The sequence below is a fragment of the Spermophilus citellus genome, assembly GCF_964194105.1.
Source record: "Spermophilus citellus genome assembly, chromosome: 3".
Taxonomy (NCBI): domain Eukaryota; kingdom Metazoa; phylum Chordata; class Mammalia; order Rodentia; family Sciuridae; genus Spermophilus; species Spermophilus citellus.
In genome coordinates this window covers 51,345,238-51,358,465 of record NC_138184.1, presented here as the reverse complement: position 1 = coordinate 51,358,465, position 13,228 = coordinate 51,345,238, and the positions used below count along the sequence as shown (strand labels likewise).

The following is a 13,228-nucleotide window of genomic DNA, read 5'->3' as shown; positions in this document are numbered from 1 at the left end:
ACTTCCTTGAGAGAGAGAGAGATCTCCCAGCTTTGTAGCAAATAAGGAATAAAGAAAGCTTTTCCTGGAAAGCTCGGCTCTGTGAGTCCTACTGATAGAGACGTGGCTCATTCTACGTCGAAGACTCCTTTACAGCTACTGTCAGAATCAGGAGCACCTCCAGCTCCTTCAAGCTGTGTACTTCCTGTGCGGAGAGCCAGCTGACCTGGCTGTTAGAAAAACAAGCCTTAACTGTGGCTATATTAAGCCAGTGTGACTTCCTTTGCCATTCTGGGCCCCGTCTTGCTTACTGTTTGGAATGCTTCAGCTTGGCCCGCACCTTCAGAATGCCCTCCAAGAGCGTGGATTCAGAAACAAACTGACCTCATGGGTCCCATCTTAAGAGTGTAAGAACTCACCAGGCATTAGTGACAGGGCCCCCAAGGACAAGTCAACGAGGCAGCAGGTCATGTGTCACCTTGTGATTGGAAAGGAGTCCCCGGTATGTGTGTTTCTCAGACTTGGAGAAGATTGTGTTTCATCAGGTGGGCAAGCTTGCCAAGGCACAAGTATAGTAAGGAGAGCCAGGCCAAAGATGTCAGGTGACAATCACTGTCCCCATAAGGCCTCGTGCAAGGGTAGTTAGCAAACTGCTCAACAAAGAGCCCCCATAGCATACTCCAGTTCTTGGGGAGAGGGGGGTCAGTTCTAAGAATCCCATGAGGGAGAACTGAGAGCCTGATCTTTGCTCTTGAAACTCCCAGAATAGGCAGCAAAGAGCATACTCCACTCCTAGAGGAATAGCTGTAGCTTTGGGTTATATCTTTCTTTAAGAAAATCAGGGCAGGCATGTTGATGCACACCTGTAATCCCAACTGGAGGATTGCAAATTTCAGGCCAGCTTGGGTGATATAGCAAAATCCTGTCTCAAAACAAGCAATAGAAAGGGATGGGGGTGTAGCTCCATGGTAAAGTGCCCCCTGGGCTCAATCCCTAGCACCAAAACCCAAAACAAAACAAAAAGCAAAATTTTAAAAAAGAAGAAGAAAAAAAGAGAAAGAAATCAGGATTTCTTTTACTATGTGATGAAACCAAGCCATTTGCTGGGATAATCATGTGGCTCCACATAGCCCTTCATTGTGTGCCAACCACATTTTTCACCTTTAAGATCTTTGTTAGCCAAAACCAGAAACAAAACAAAACAAAAAATACCTATGTGGACGGATATTCACTGGCCCTACTTTACAGAACACAAAACTGAGGCATAGAATCATATGAGCTACCCAGGGTCCCAAGGTCAAGGTGAAAACTCTAGCTTTAGAGAGCAAGATCTCTCTCCTCTTTGTGTTGTCGGCTTCTTTCTCCTCCCTCATCTGGTCTGGGGAGGGGAGGTGAGCACTAAATGCCAACCCACAGGGAGGTCAAGCCTCATGAGGACACATGGATGAAATAACCACCCAAATAATATGTACACAGGGATCTGGGATGATTGCCACGAAGGAGAGAGGCCACGTTAGGAGAACCTGTGCCAGGAATATCGAGTCCCCCTGAGAAGTCAGGGATGGATTTGCTGTGACGTTTGAGCTGAGAACTGAAGGCAGAGGGGGCAGAAGAGGAGTCTGGGCAGAGAGAAGAGTTTTGAGAAGGGGGAATAAGAGTTATAGTGCTCTTGAAGACCATAAAAGAAAAGAAAAATGGAACAAGACTAGCAAGACTGGCCATGCCCAGTTTCCTAAGCCAAAGGAAGGAGCTGGATCTTTATCCAGAGAGCCACAGGAAGCCAGGGAAATAAACAAACGGTCTTGAGAAGCAAGCAGAAAGCCTGAATTCCAGGTCTAACTTGATATCAGGGGACTTGCATAAATCCCTGCTCTTTTCTGAGCTTCTGTTTCCTAATCCATCCCAGGGGGTGGGTCAGGTTGGTTCTGTTCAGATGTCAGGTGCCTTGTTTCTGGGACAGAGCAAGAACCAAGGCCTATAATCTTGCAACTGTCACTATATCTCAACTGTCACTATATCTCAGACTTGCCCTGAGTCTTCTAGGAGCTTGGTGGTCCAAGACTTCTGGGCTTGCGTCCTACCCTGAGCTCTTGTTCCTAAGTGCTAGGTGGTCCCTGATTTAGAGACAAATGGGGAAGGAAATTTGCCCTGCCACGTATCATAACAGGCTGTGCCTTTCTCTCTGTCAGGGACAGAAGGGAGATAGTGGAGTTATGGGCCCACCTGGCAAGCCTGGGCCTTCTGGTCAACCTGGCCGTCCAGGCCCCCCGGGGCCCCCAGGCCCCCCATCTGCAGGTAAGAGTTACACTCCTGGGCTTGATCTACAGGGTGACACTTCTGGCCAGCCTCCCAGAGAAGGGACAAAGCAATGCTCACAGAGCTCTTCTTCTCTTTCCAATTAGAAATGGCTAGAGGTGCTTTAATATCTTTATCATTTTTCCACACCTTGGCTTATTCCGTATTTACACCAAGACTCATAAATGCCAGCCAGGTGTGGTGGCACTCACCTGAAATCTCAGTGGCTCAGGAGACTGAGAAGGAGGATCATGAGTTCAAAGCCAGCCTCAGAAACTTAGTGAGGCCCTAAGCAACTCAGCGAGACCCTGTCTCTAAATAAAATACAAAATAGGGCTGGGGAGGTGGCTCAGTGGTTAAGTGCCTCTGGGTTTAATCCCCAATACTCCCCACCAAAAAAAGAGTCATAAATGGCATTCTGGCTTTGTTTTAGTATTTTGGAAAACAAACAGAGAAAAGACGGGGGGGGGGGGGACATTACATAGTGATGTCATTTATACCGTCAGTGAAAAAGGTACATATTTCATCAACTGACACCTTTTCCTAGAAAAAAATATGTTTTGTGGCTCCAAAATATTCTCTTAAACACGGAAGCAGAGGTGGCATTTTGTACTTTCCTATCTTACACAGGGTTATGAGAGAGGCCTTATTTATTTGCTTTGGAGATGAGATGGGATTAATAAAAAGAAAATTTTTTAAAGTGTATTATTGAAGAGGACATTGGTACACTGCTACCTTGTTTTGCCTTGTTTGATTTGTTTAGCTAAGACCTTTATGCTATTTCCCTGTCAGCTCAAAGTAAGGCCTCTCAAAACCCATCATCCATACACAGACAGCATTTCTAGGTCCCAGAAGACTCCTGACTCTGCCAGGGTTTTGTCTTCATTTACACAAAATGCATCCAAACAATTTTTATTCCAACATTAAAAAAAATGAAGACATTTTAAAATTCCATACATTGGCAGCCACATCATGGGATGGGAGAGAAATGTCATATTTTGTTAGATCCTTAAAACCAAATGAAAGTTGACTCTGAGATCCCCACCTGTCAGGGTACCAGAACAATTCAATTTCAGGCACTGTAGGGGTTCTCTCCACTTCTCCCAACTGCCACAACCAGGTTGGGCAAAGATACTGGTGAATTATGGCAGAAAAATATCAGGGAAGATTCCTTAAGCCTTTGATCTACCCTTGGCCTCTGAAATACCTGTTGTCCACACCTATATTGTCCATAGATACCTGGTGACCTCATGCTGCCCTCATGCCATGCTTGGGTGTGAGAACATTTCCAAGACTGGGAATCCCTGCTTCCCAAGGTGCACCCACAAGCACTCTTTCTGAGACCTCTTCTCTTCCCCAGGATACAGGGGTTCCCATCACCCCCATGTCTAGGGAGATCCCTCTCTTCGTCTCTCCACCTATTTCCCTGTTTTCAAGGGAACTAAATTTGAGATGCAGCCCAGGCCATTCTACATTCTGTGTCTGTGAGTTGGCTGGGTGACTTGGATAGGGGTCTTTTCGACTAGTCCTTATCCTCTTTAGTTCTGGTATAGTGTTCCCCTGGAGTCCACGGCCATGAGCTGCCAATCCCAGAGGACAACCTGAGGCCTGGATTTGCCTATGAAAGGAACTCTCTTGGACCCTGGAGAGCTTAAATACTCACAAAACTGAGGATCCTGGGGGCATGAGGCTGAGATGCTTGGGGATTTCCTTGGAAAACTGAGACCTTAATGCTCTCACTGTGTTTTTCGGCCTTTATAAATGGCAGCCCTCATACGACTTGAATTCCATTTTCCTCTTGTGGTGAGAGCGGGGGACACGGACACCAATGGGACCAGATGACGACTGTCAGCAGTTCCTCCGTTCTCAGTAGTGCTGGAGCATATTCTTATAGTCTCTCTGGGCCCACGTCGCCTGACATGCACTCCTGCACCCTCTGCCCGTCCAGCAAAATTCTGTTTCCTTCAAAGCCCTCTTTTCAATATAGCTTCCTTGGCCCCGACAGTATAGCTGATACAGTGCCTTGCTGTTATGGCTCTTCTACTGGTTGCATTTTTTTTTGCAAAAGTGTTCTTTCTTCAAGCCAGAGGACAAGTTTCCTGAGGGCAGTGCCTGTGGCTGAGTCGCTTTCACATCCCCCCCAGGGCACCTGGTAGTTGGGATGGATGGGGGGTGGCCCACCATTACACCTGGCCATCTGAGCAGGACTTAATGGTGACGGCCAGCAGCCAAGCAGGAGGTGGGCCATCTCTCTAAATGGTTGTTCCCTCCCTGTGCCTTCCATTGAAGTTACTTCCTTTCTGAGGGGCCTCTCAGAGGGAGGTGAAAGAGGCAAAGTGGGACAGTAATCCTGCTTTTTGTAAAAGTCTGTAGACGGCAGGTGGGGAGAGATGAGGGGGGAGGAATTTAGAAGAGAGATTCCTATGCCTGACACCAATTGGATAATCATGCAGAGTTGGAACAGGACCCCCTAGTAATTCCTAAGAGTATTTTTGAGAGTCTGATGGAAGTAGATTTGGGCCTGGTGTAATAGAGCACACCTGTAATCCCAGAAGCTCAGGAGGCTGAGACAGGAGGATCATAAGCTCAAAGCCAGTCTTGGCAACTTAGTGAGACCCTGTCTCAAAATAAAATAAATAAATAAAACGGGCTGGGGAAGTGGCTTAGCAGTTAAGGGCCCTTGGGTTCAATCCCTGGTTCCAAAAAAAAAAAAATTTTTTTTTTTTTTTTGGTTTGGACCTGTTCTGGGGGGGTGTAGATATCTCCACTCAAGATTCTGAAACCCTGCTCCATCCTGGCACATCCTGGGCTCCAGACCACAGGATGAATGGTCTAGCTAGTCCAGGTCTCCCTTTCTGAGAACCTTAAGCCTTAGAGAGAAGTGACTTCCACAAAGTCACAGAGTTGCCAAGTGGCCACCCTTGTTCCCAATCACTCGGTGGCTCCTGGGACCCCCACGCAGCCGCTGGAGATTATCCTGCTGATTCCCCTGCCTTTCCCTTTCTTGTCACCTGCTGCCACCACAGCAGCCAACAGAAGTGGAAGACTCTTGGGGGCAAAGATGAGAGCCGGGTCCAGCGGCTACAGGGCATGGTGATGAAGCCAATGTGGGGTAGTTCGGGTCACTGTGCCCTTGGGTTCAGCCTGGCAGGAAACAGGCAGGAGTAACAGATGTCCTCCAACAGCTGGGAGGAAACCGGCAGGGAAACTGCAGTAGTGGCAGCAGGCTCCCTGCCACGTCCTGTCCTGTGGGGAGGTAACCTTGGTGCTGGTGCCCAGCACATGGGAGCAGGGTCAGGGGAGGGGGCAGAGTCGGAGAGGATAGGAGTTTTTTAATCACCCAAGTAAGTTACAGGGAAAGAGAAGTTGGGGAGGGAGAGAGAATACAAGCAAAGTGTCCTTCGGATGCAATTTGGGATGATCAAATTACAAATTAGGCTGGGTCTTTCCTGCCCCCAGAGTATAAGTGAATCAGCTTGGTACCTGGGAATTGCAGGCTTCCTGAAAGCATCAGTATTCTTGAAGTTTGTCTTCCAAATGGCACAGTGTTAGGTCAAACATGAGTTCAAATCTCAGCCTCAAAACTAATTAACTGGCAAATTCCTGACTCTCTCTGAGGGCATGGTTCTGGTGGAGTCCATGGGGCGGGGGTAGTGGGGGGAGTCACAGAATCTTCTAGAAAGTTGTTCCAATACCACTCTTATAATCCTGCTCACAAAGCATTCCCACCTCATTTTCCCCAGGTGCTTAACTACCCACAATATTCCTAGGCTGAAGCCTCCTGGCCTCCTGCTGTCAGCATTCTGGTCCTGGACAGACCTGTCAATCAGCTCAGGAAGGCTCAGAGAGTCAGAGTCTTTCCCCTGGGGTCTCCTTCTCCAGCTGCAACTGCTTCCTCGTGGTCCTGACCAGACCTGTCTCCTGGGATCATTTTGTCTCCTGCCCTTTCTGGGATCTATGAACTTGACTCCCCTATTCCTGGCTGCCCCAGAGGCTACACAGCTAAAGCCAATGATAGGCTCTTCTCCAAAGCTCCCGTTTCCCCAGATATGTATTCTCCTCTCAGTCCCACAATTTTTTCTTTCCTCTCTTTTGGTTGGATGCCTCCTGCTCTAGCATTTTTCTGGAGGGTGACTTCTAGTATTTTCCAGAGGCTGCATCCATTCATTCAATCATCAAACAGGCACCACGTTCCTACCAAATGTCAAGCCCTGGTGGATGAGAACAGTCACCAGACTTGCCCTTGTGGGGCTTACATTCTAGCAGAGAAGATAATGTTTGATCTAATAAACTTACAATATATAGAATTACCAGTGATAAGTGTCATGAAGAATAGATGAAAGCCAGGCATGGTGGCCCGCACCTGTAATCCCAGCAGCTCAGGAGGCTGAGGCAGGAGGATAGAAAGTTCAAAGCTAGCCTCAGCAATTCAGCAAGACCCTAAGCAACTCAGTGAGACCCTGTCTCTAAATAAAATACAAAAAGGGCTGGGGATGTGGCTCAGTGGTTAAGTGCCCCTGGGTCCAATCCCCAGTATCTCCCTCCCCTCAAAAATAAATGTAAGGAACGAAGAAAATTGTCTCAGTTGAACATGAGAATGTAAAGACTCAAGATGGCTGTCCCTGAGGAAATAATGTTTGACCCCAGATCAGAAGGGAGTTAGGAGGCACCTAGGGACAGAGAGGGAGGGAAGGATAAGGAGGGAGAGGGTCTGGGGGTGGGGTGAATAGCCTATACAAATACAGTTTCCCTGGACCAGCTGTTTCTTGGTCCTGGTGTACACTGGAACCATCCTGAGAGCTTTTAAAATTATGGGTGGCTACCGCTGGGATGTGGCCCAGTGGTAAAGTGGTTACTTAGATTGCATGAACCTAGTACCATGAGGTACACTGTGTTCAACCCCCAGTACTGAAAAATGTGTGGTGTGTGTGTGTGTGTGTGTGTGTGTGTGTGTGTGTGTGTGTGTATTAATTTCTATTCTTAGAAGTCTTGGTAGAACTGCTGTGGGTGTGGCCTGAACATCAGGGTCTTTAAAAACCAAGGTGAGTTGGGCACAGTGGTGCATGCCTGTAATCCCAGCAGCTTGGGAGGCTGAGACTGGAGGATTGCAAATTCAAAGCCAGCCTCAACGATTTAGCAAGGCCTTAAGCAACTCAGTGAGACTCTGCCTCCAAATAAAATATAAAAAAGGAGCTGGGGATGTGACTCAGTGGTTAAGTGCCCCTGGGTTCAATCCCTAGTACAAAAACAAACAAACAAACAAACAACAACAACAAAAAAAAAATACATGCAACCAGGCATAGTGATAGGTGTCTGTAGTCCCAGCTGCTCAGGAGGCCTAGGTGGGAGAGTCACTTATGTTCAGAAGTTCCATAGTTAAAACCTGTCTCAAAAAAAAAAAAAAAAAAAAAAAAAAAAAAAAAGCTTTTCAGGGTATGTTCTGACTTCTCAGTTCCATTTTCTTCCAGGGAAATAAAAGAAACCAACATTCATAAGTTCCTGTGTAATCATCTTATATATAAGAGGAAAATTAGCATGTAGTACACATCTTTAATCTTAGCTACTTGGAGGCTGAAGCAGGAAGATGGCAAGTTCAAGGCCAGCCTGGGCAACTTAGCAAGACCCTGTCTCAAAATAAAATTACAAAGGACTGGGGATATAGCTCAGTGGTAGAGTGTTTGCCTAGCATGCATGATGCCCTGGGTTCAATCTCCAATGCTTCCAAAAAAAATTGTAAGAAGAAAATTAAAAAGCAATAAAAGTTATCCATCCGTAAAAAAATAACATGTTCATCTGTAAGAAGTTCCCTATAAATAATGGTCTAAACAAATAGTTCACTGTTTTTCTCCAACAAAGAGATCCATAGATACACAGTAGCTGTCTTTTGGTTCAGCCTCTAAGTATCACTGTCAGGGCCCTTCCTTGTCTTTCCTGTACATTGGCTTCTCATGCTTGTTACCTCATGGTTGCAATATGGCTGCTGCAGCACAAGTTATCTTGTCTGTCTTCAAGACAGGAATAAGAGAGAAGGTATATCTCTCAGCAGCCCTTTTATCTCCTTTGCATCTTGGATCAAAATCATCCCTTTGAACTTCTCTCTCAGGCCCACCCTGAAATGCTTTGACTTCAACCTCCTTTCTGTTGTTTAGGTTGCTCATATCTTCCTGGGTTGTTCAGTTTTCTCTTTCTTGGCTCTAGTAACATAACAATCTATTGCTTCCTAGGACAACTTGTAATGGGACCCAAAGGGGAGCGAGGATATCCTGGGCCCCCAGGAAGATGTCTTTGTGGACCCTCTGTGAATGTGAATAACCCTTCCTATGGGGAATCCATGTATGGGCCCAGCTCCCTGCGAGTTCCTGTGGTAAGGCTTCTGGGTAAAGTCTGGGAGGTTATCCATGAAAACCTGATCCTCTCAGGGCCTGCAAAATCCTTTTAGTAAAATTTTTCCCCCATTACACTGGGCACTCACTCATAGGGAATCACAAAATAACAGAAAATCGAAAGAAGAAAACCATATTTTCCATTTTGTTATTGGACCATTTGGGGGTATTTTCTTTGCTTTAAAAAATAATGGCTTTGAGGCCAGGCACAGTGGCTCAGGAGGCTGAGGCAGGAGGATTGCGAGTTCAAAGCCAGCCTCAGCAATCTAGTGAGGCCCTATGGCACTCAGTGAGACCTTGCCTCAAAATAAAAAAAAAAAATTAAAAAGGGCTGAGGATGTGGCTCAGTGGTTCAGTGCCCCTGGGTTCAATACCCAGCACCAATAAATAAGTAAACAAACAAAATAGCTTTGATATGGTTCAGATTATATTGTACAAAAATGTTCTGCTCTAGTTCTCAGTTGAAGTCCCACATTTTCATACTCTATATAAATATCATTCTTATAAAACATTTCAAATAAATATAAAAGCAGAAAAAATAATGTAACAAATCCCAGGAAATAAGGATCAACTCATGGCCATGTGCATTTCCTTGTTTTCTCTTTATACCTACTCTCAAATACCTACCCTCGGATGATGATGATGATGATGATGATGATGATGATGATGATGATTTATTACTTTTTTTGGTACCAGGGGCACTTAACCACTGAGCCCCATCCCCAGCCTTATTTGTATTTTACTTAAAGACAGGGTCTCTCTGAGTTGTTTAGGGCCTCACTAAGTTACTGAGGCTGGCTTTGAACTCTGATCCTCCTGCCTCAGCCTCCCGAGCTGCTGGGATTACAGGCGTGCGCCACCACACTCAGCCCCTTGGATCATTTTGAAGTGAATGGATATCCATTGATGCACACTCACCCCTCCATCATGTCACTGGGCTGTGATTTATTTAACCAGTGCCACTGATAGGGTGCTCCTGAGCTTTTCACTGATGTAAATAATACTGCAATGAGCATCTTTGGTTATGATCATTTTGTTAAGCATCATTTCCAGATATGGAACTACTTAACTATAGGACATCACCTCTTCATCTGAGTCTTGGGAACATCTAAAAAGGTTAAATCATGACATTTATTCTAATTTCAAACTCAGACATTAGGAACTGGATTGGGAACAGGACATTCCCTCCTGAGTCAGAAGGAATACGACGGCGGGCTGCACAGCCCCCTTCCCACAGCCAACCAGCCATGCGTAGAGATTCTGTTTGCTCCTCCAGCTCTTCCTGGCCCCCTGGAGAAGTGTTTCCTGGAATCCTCACCAGTGTGTTCTCTGGCAGATTTTTGTGGTCAACAACCAGGAGGAACTCGAGAGGCTGAACACTCAGAACGCCATTGCCTTCCGCAGAGACCAGAGATCTCTGTACTTCAAGGACAGCCTTGGCTGGCTTCCCATCCAGGTACCCCAAAGCAGACCCCTCAGGACACCCCCAACTCAGGACAGGTAAAACATCCATTAAAGGAAGGGTCTGGATAGAGCTTCTGCAGTCTGTCTCCATGGCAGACCTTCCCTGAGCATCTCTGTGCTTTTCCATTCCCCATCAAAGCTCCGCTCTGAGGCAAGAGCCCCCAACCCTGTCCAGTCCCTGTACCCCCAGAATGCTACCTCATTAGACCTGCCAGAGTTCAGGGCAAGCAACGGGAAGAGGACCTTCCCCACCTCTAGGAGGAAGCTAAGGGATGCCCCAGCCATGGTCCCTGCACCCAGAGCATCTGTCCCCGGTGCACTGACCTCCCTGCCCGATGGCTGCCTGGGTGTGCCACCCCCTGGTTAATGTTGTGTGTTTCTTTGGCCAGCTGACCCCTTTCTACCCTGTGGATTCCACTGTAGACCAGCATGGCACCTGTGGGGATGGGGTCCTGCAGCCTGGGGAGGAGTGTGACGACGGGAACCAGGACGAGGGTGACGACTGCATCAGTGAGTGGAGGCCCCGCCCAGGAGGACTTGAGACCAGGACAGCCATGGGGTGGGGGTCAAGGCCAGCCCTGGATACTAGCTACAGCAGTTTGGGACAATTCTAGAGATAGAGAGGGTATGTATGGACCACCTGGGGACCTCCCTCCTGATTTCAGGCCAAATATTGATACTTCTGCTACCTGAGCTCAGTGTTATCAAGGTCTTGCTCCCAGAGAGGACTTCCTTGCCCCGGGCTTTCTCCCAATCTTACTCCTTGGCAAAAACCACAAAAAGATAAAGGTACAGCTGGGCGTGGTGGTGCAGGTCTGTAATCCCAGCAGCTGGGGAGTCTGAGGCAGGAGGATTGTGAGTTCAAAGCCAGCCTCAGCAAAAGCAAGGCACTAAGCAACTCAGTGAGACTCTGTCTCTAAATAAAATACAAAACAGGGCTGGAGATGGGGCTCAGTGGTTAAGCACCCCTGGGTTCAATCCCTGGTACCAAAAAATAAAAAATAAAATAAAAATAAAGGTGGTGGTCTTTCACTTTGTATGCAGAAGTGAGAGGTCCTGGGGAGTCAGCCATGGATTTAAAAGAGGATCCCTTGCCTGGGCAGAGCTTCAGTAGGAAACTGGGCCATCCAGAGCCACTGCCAGGTTTATGGGATGGCCCTGAGCATGGGAACTCTAGGGGTTTTTATTTATTTATTTATTTCACTTTATTTTAAAAAATCAAGCAATAAAATCCGGGTGTGAGGTAGCTAGCATGGTTTTCCAAGGCAGAACAGAGTTTGAACGCAGGTTCGGATTGCCCCTGGGCTCAGAGAGGAGGCCACACTCAGTGATGGTGGGCCACGTGGGGCTGTCAGCTCCATTTCCTCTGCTGAGAGGGGCATATTGTGCTGACAGTTCAAACCTTAAGAGATTCTGTGAGTCAAGGTATGCGTGGGTTATCTGGATGCAGTAAGCATTCACTGAATCCCTTCATGACTTGGTTTGCTTGGGGACAGACCTGGGGCGTAAGGATGCAAAGTTGTGGTCCTGGCCCTCAGGAAGCTCAGGGGAGGGACGACAGCATAGAGTGGTGAAGGTGCACCCAGGGGTGGGTACAGAGGAGGGGATGCTGCCAGTCTCTCCTTGTGGCTGCACTGTCTCCTAACAACCCCAGGATTTGCCTGGAGTCCCTTCTGCCTCTGAACAGATTGGTTCTCAAGCCCTTGCAGTGCTCTGGGGGGACCTTTGAGGCAAGCCTGTCACACCCTGCCCCTTCTCAGGGCTGCACTTCCTGTGTCCCCTCAGGTTGTCACCGGGCCTACTGTGGAGATGGTCACCGGCACGAGGGCGTGGAGGACTGTGACGGCTCCGACTTTGGCTACCTGACATGCGAGACCTATCTCCCTGGGTAGGGAAGGCTTTACCCTGGTTTTGTTTGTTTTTACCGGAAATTGAACCCAGGGACACTTGACCACTGAGCTACATCCCCCTAACCCCTTTTAATATTTTATTTAGAGACAGTTGCTTAGGCTCTCACTAAGTTGCTGAGCCTGGCTTTGAATTTGCAATCCTCCTGCCTCAGCCTCCTGAGCTGCTGGGATTACAGGCATGCACCACCGCACCTGGCTTTATGTGCTGTTAAGACAACCTTCCTCCTGCCTCGACCTCCCCTCCTTCACCCACCTTTCCTTCACACATATTTTTTGAGTGCCTCTCATGTTTCTGGTCCTTTCTAGGCACGGAGGTGGGGCGATGAATAACACAGTACATGGTCCCGACTCACCTGGAGCTTTCTGTTCAATGGGGAGACAGGCAATCGGCACCCAATGTGCCTGCTTCCTCTCAGTCAGAGCAGCCTGCAGGCCCCTGAAGCTGAGCCAGGGCAGACACAGTCACCAGCTCTATCCTGGGTCCAGAGGGAAGCAGAATCCCTAAGTCAGCTGGTAATCCCCAGTGGTTACCATGGCCACATCCATCTCCTGGGCGGGCAGTGGCCTTGGAGGGAAGCCCAATGGAAGGTAGAAATGCCAGGGGATTTCCAAGCATCTACTTATCCATACAACCTAAATTCCCTGGAATAACCTGCCTTTGGGGGCAGGCCTTGGCACCCAAGTGAGATCAGGCCAACATTGATATCTAATTTTGCTAATTCATGGCACCTCCGAGAAAATATTCCCTTCAAGGACCCTGATAGTTATTTCTGAGACTCTCCATTGGTTTTTCTCAACGCTCAGTACAAGTGCGTTAGTGTCTTGGCCTCTACGTTGACATCTCCCAAGCCACCTGAGGGCCACTGGCCGTGTGAGGTGCTGATTCCCTGTCCAGAATGTAGCCTTCTGGTGCAGAACCAGAGCTGTAGAAAGTTCTAGAGAAAATAGAGAGACCATTCCCTCCCACCCAATCCACGTTCTGGTCTTCCCTGTGCTCCAGAGTGGATCCACTTGTTCCTTAGATTTCTTAGATCCCTTATGAATCTGATCTCTTCAGCTTTTACCTCCAATCCTTTTCATCTAATAGGTTTGGACTCAGGTCCTCAGCAGGGCTGGAGAACAGACACATAATGTCTGTCTCTCTATTGCCTCCGTTCTTCTCTCTTCCAAGGGAGTCTCCTCAACACCACCCTCCAA

General features: G+C 47.7%; 1 protein-coding gene across 5 annotated transcripts in view; it reads left to right on the top strand.

The window, feature by feature from the left end:
• The window catches only part of COLQ (collagen like tail subunit of asymmetric acetylcholinesterase), a 60,317-nt gene that overhangs the window by 43,987 nt on the left and 3,102 nt on the right, over positions 1–13,228 (top strand). For 4 of the 5 annotated variants that reach the window (XM_081287205.1, XM_081287207.1, XM_081287209.1 and 1 more), the window contains 5 exons: positions 2,169–2,274; positions 8,499–8,638; positions 9,994–10,113; positions 10,511–10,631; positions 11,907–12,009. In XM_081287205.1, the coding sequence (XP_081143331.1) occupies positions 2,169–2,274; positions 8,499–8,638; positions 9,994–10,113; positions 10,511–10,631; positions 11,907–12,009 (590 nt within the window). The remainder of the gene's footprint in view (positions 1–2,168; positions 2,275–8,498; positions 8,639–9,993; positions 10,114–10,510; positions 10,632–11,906; positions 12,010–13,228) is intronic. The other variant, XM_081287208.1, reaches the window with a different exon arrangement.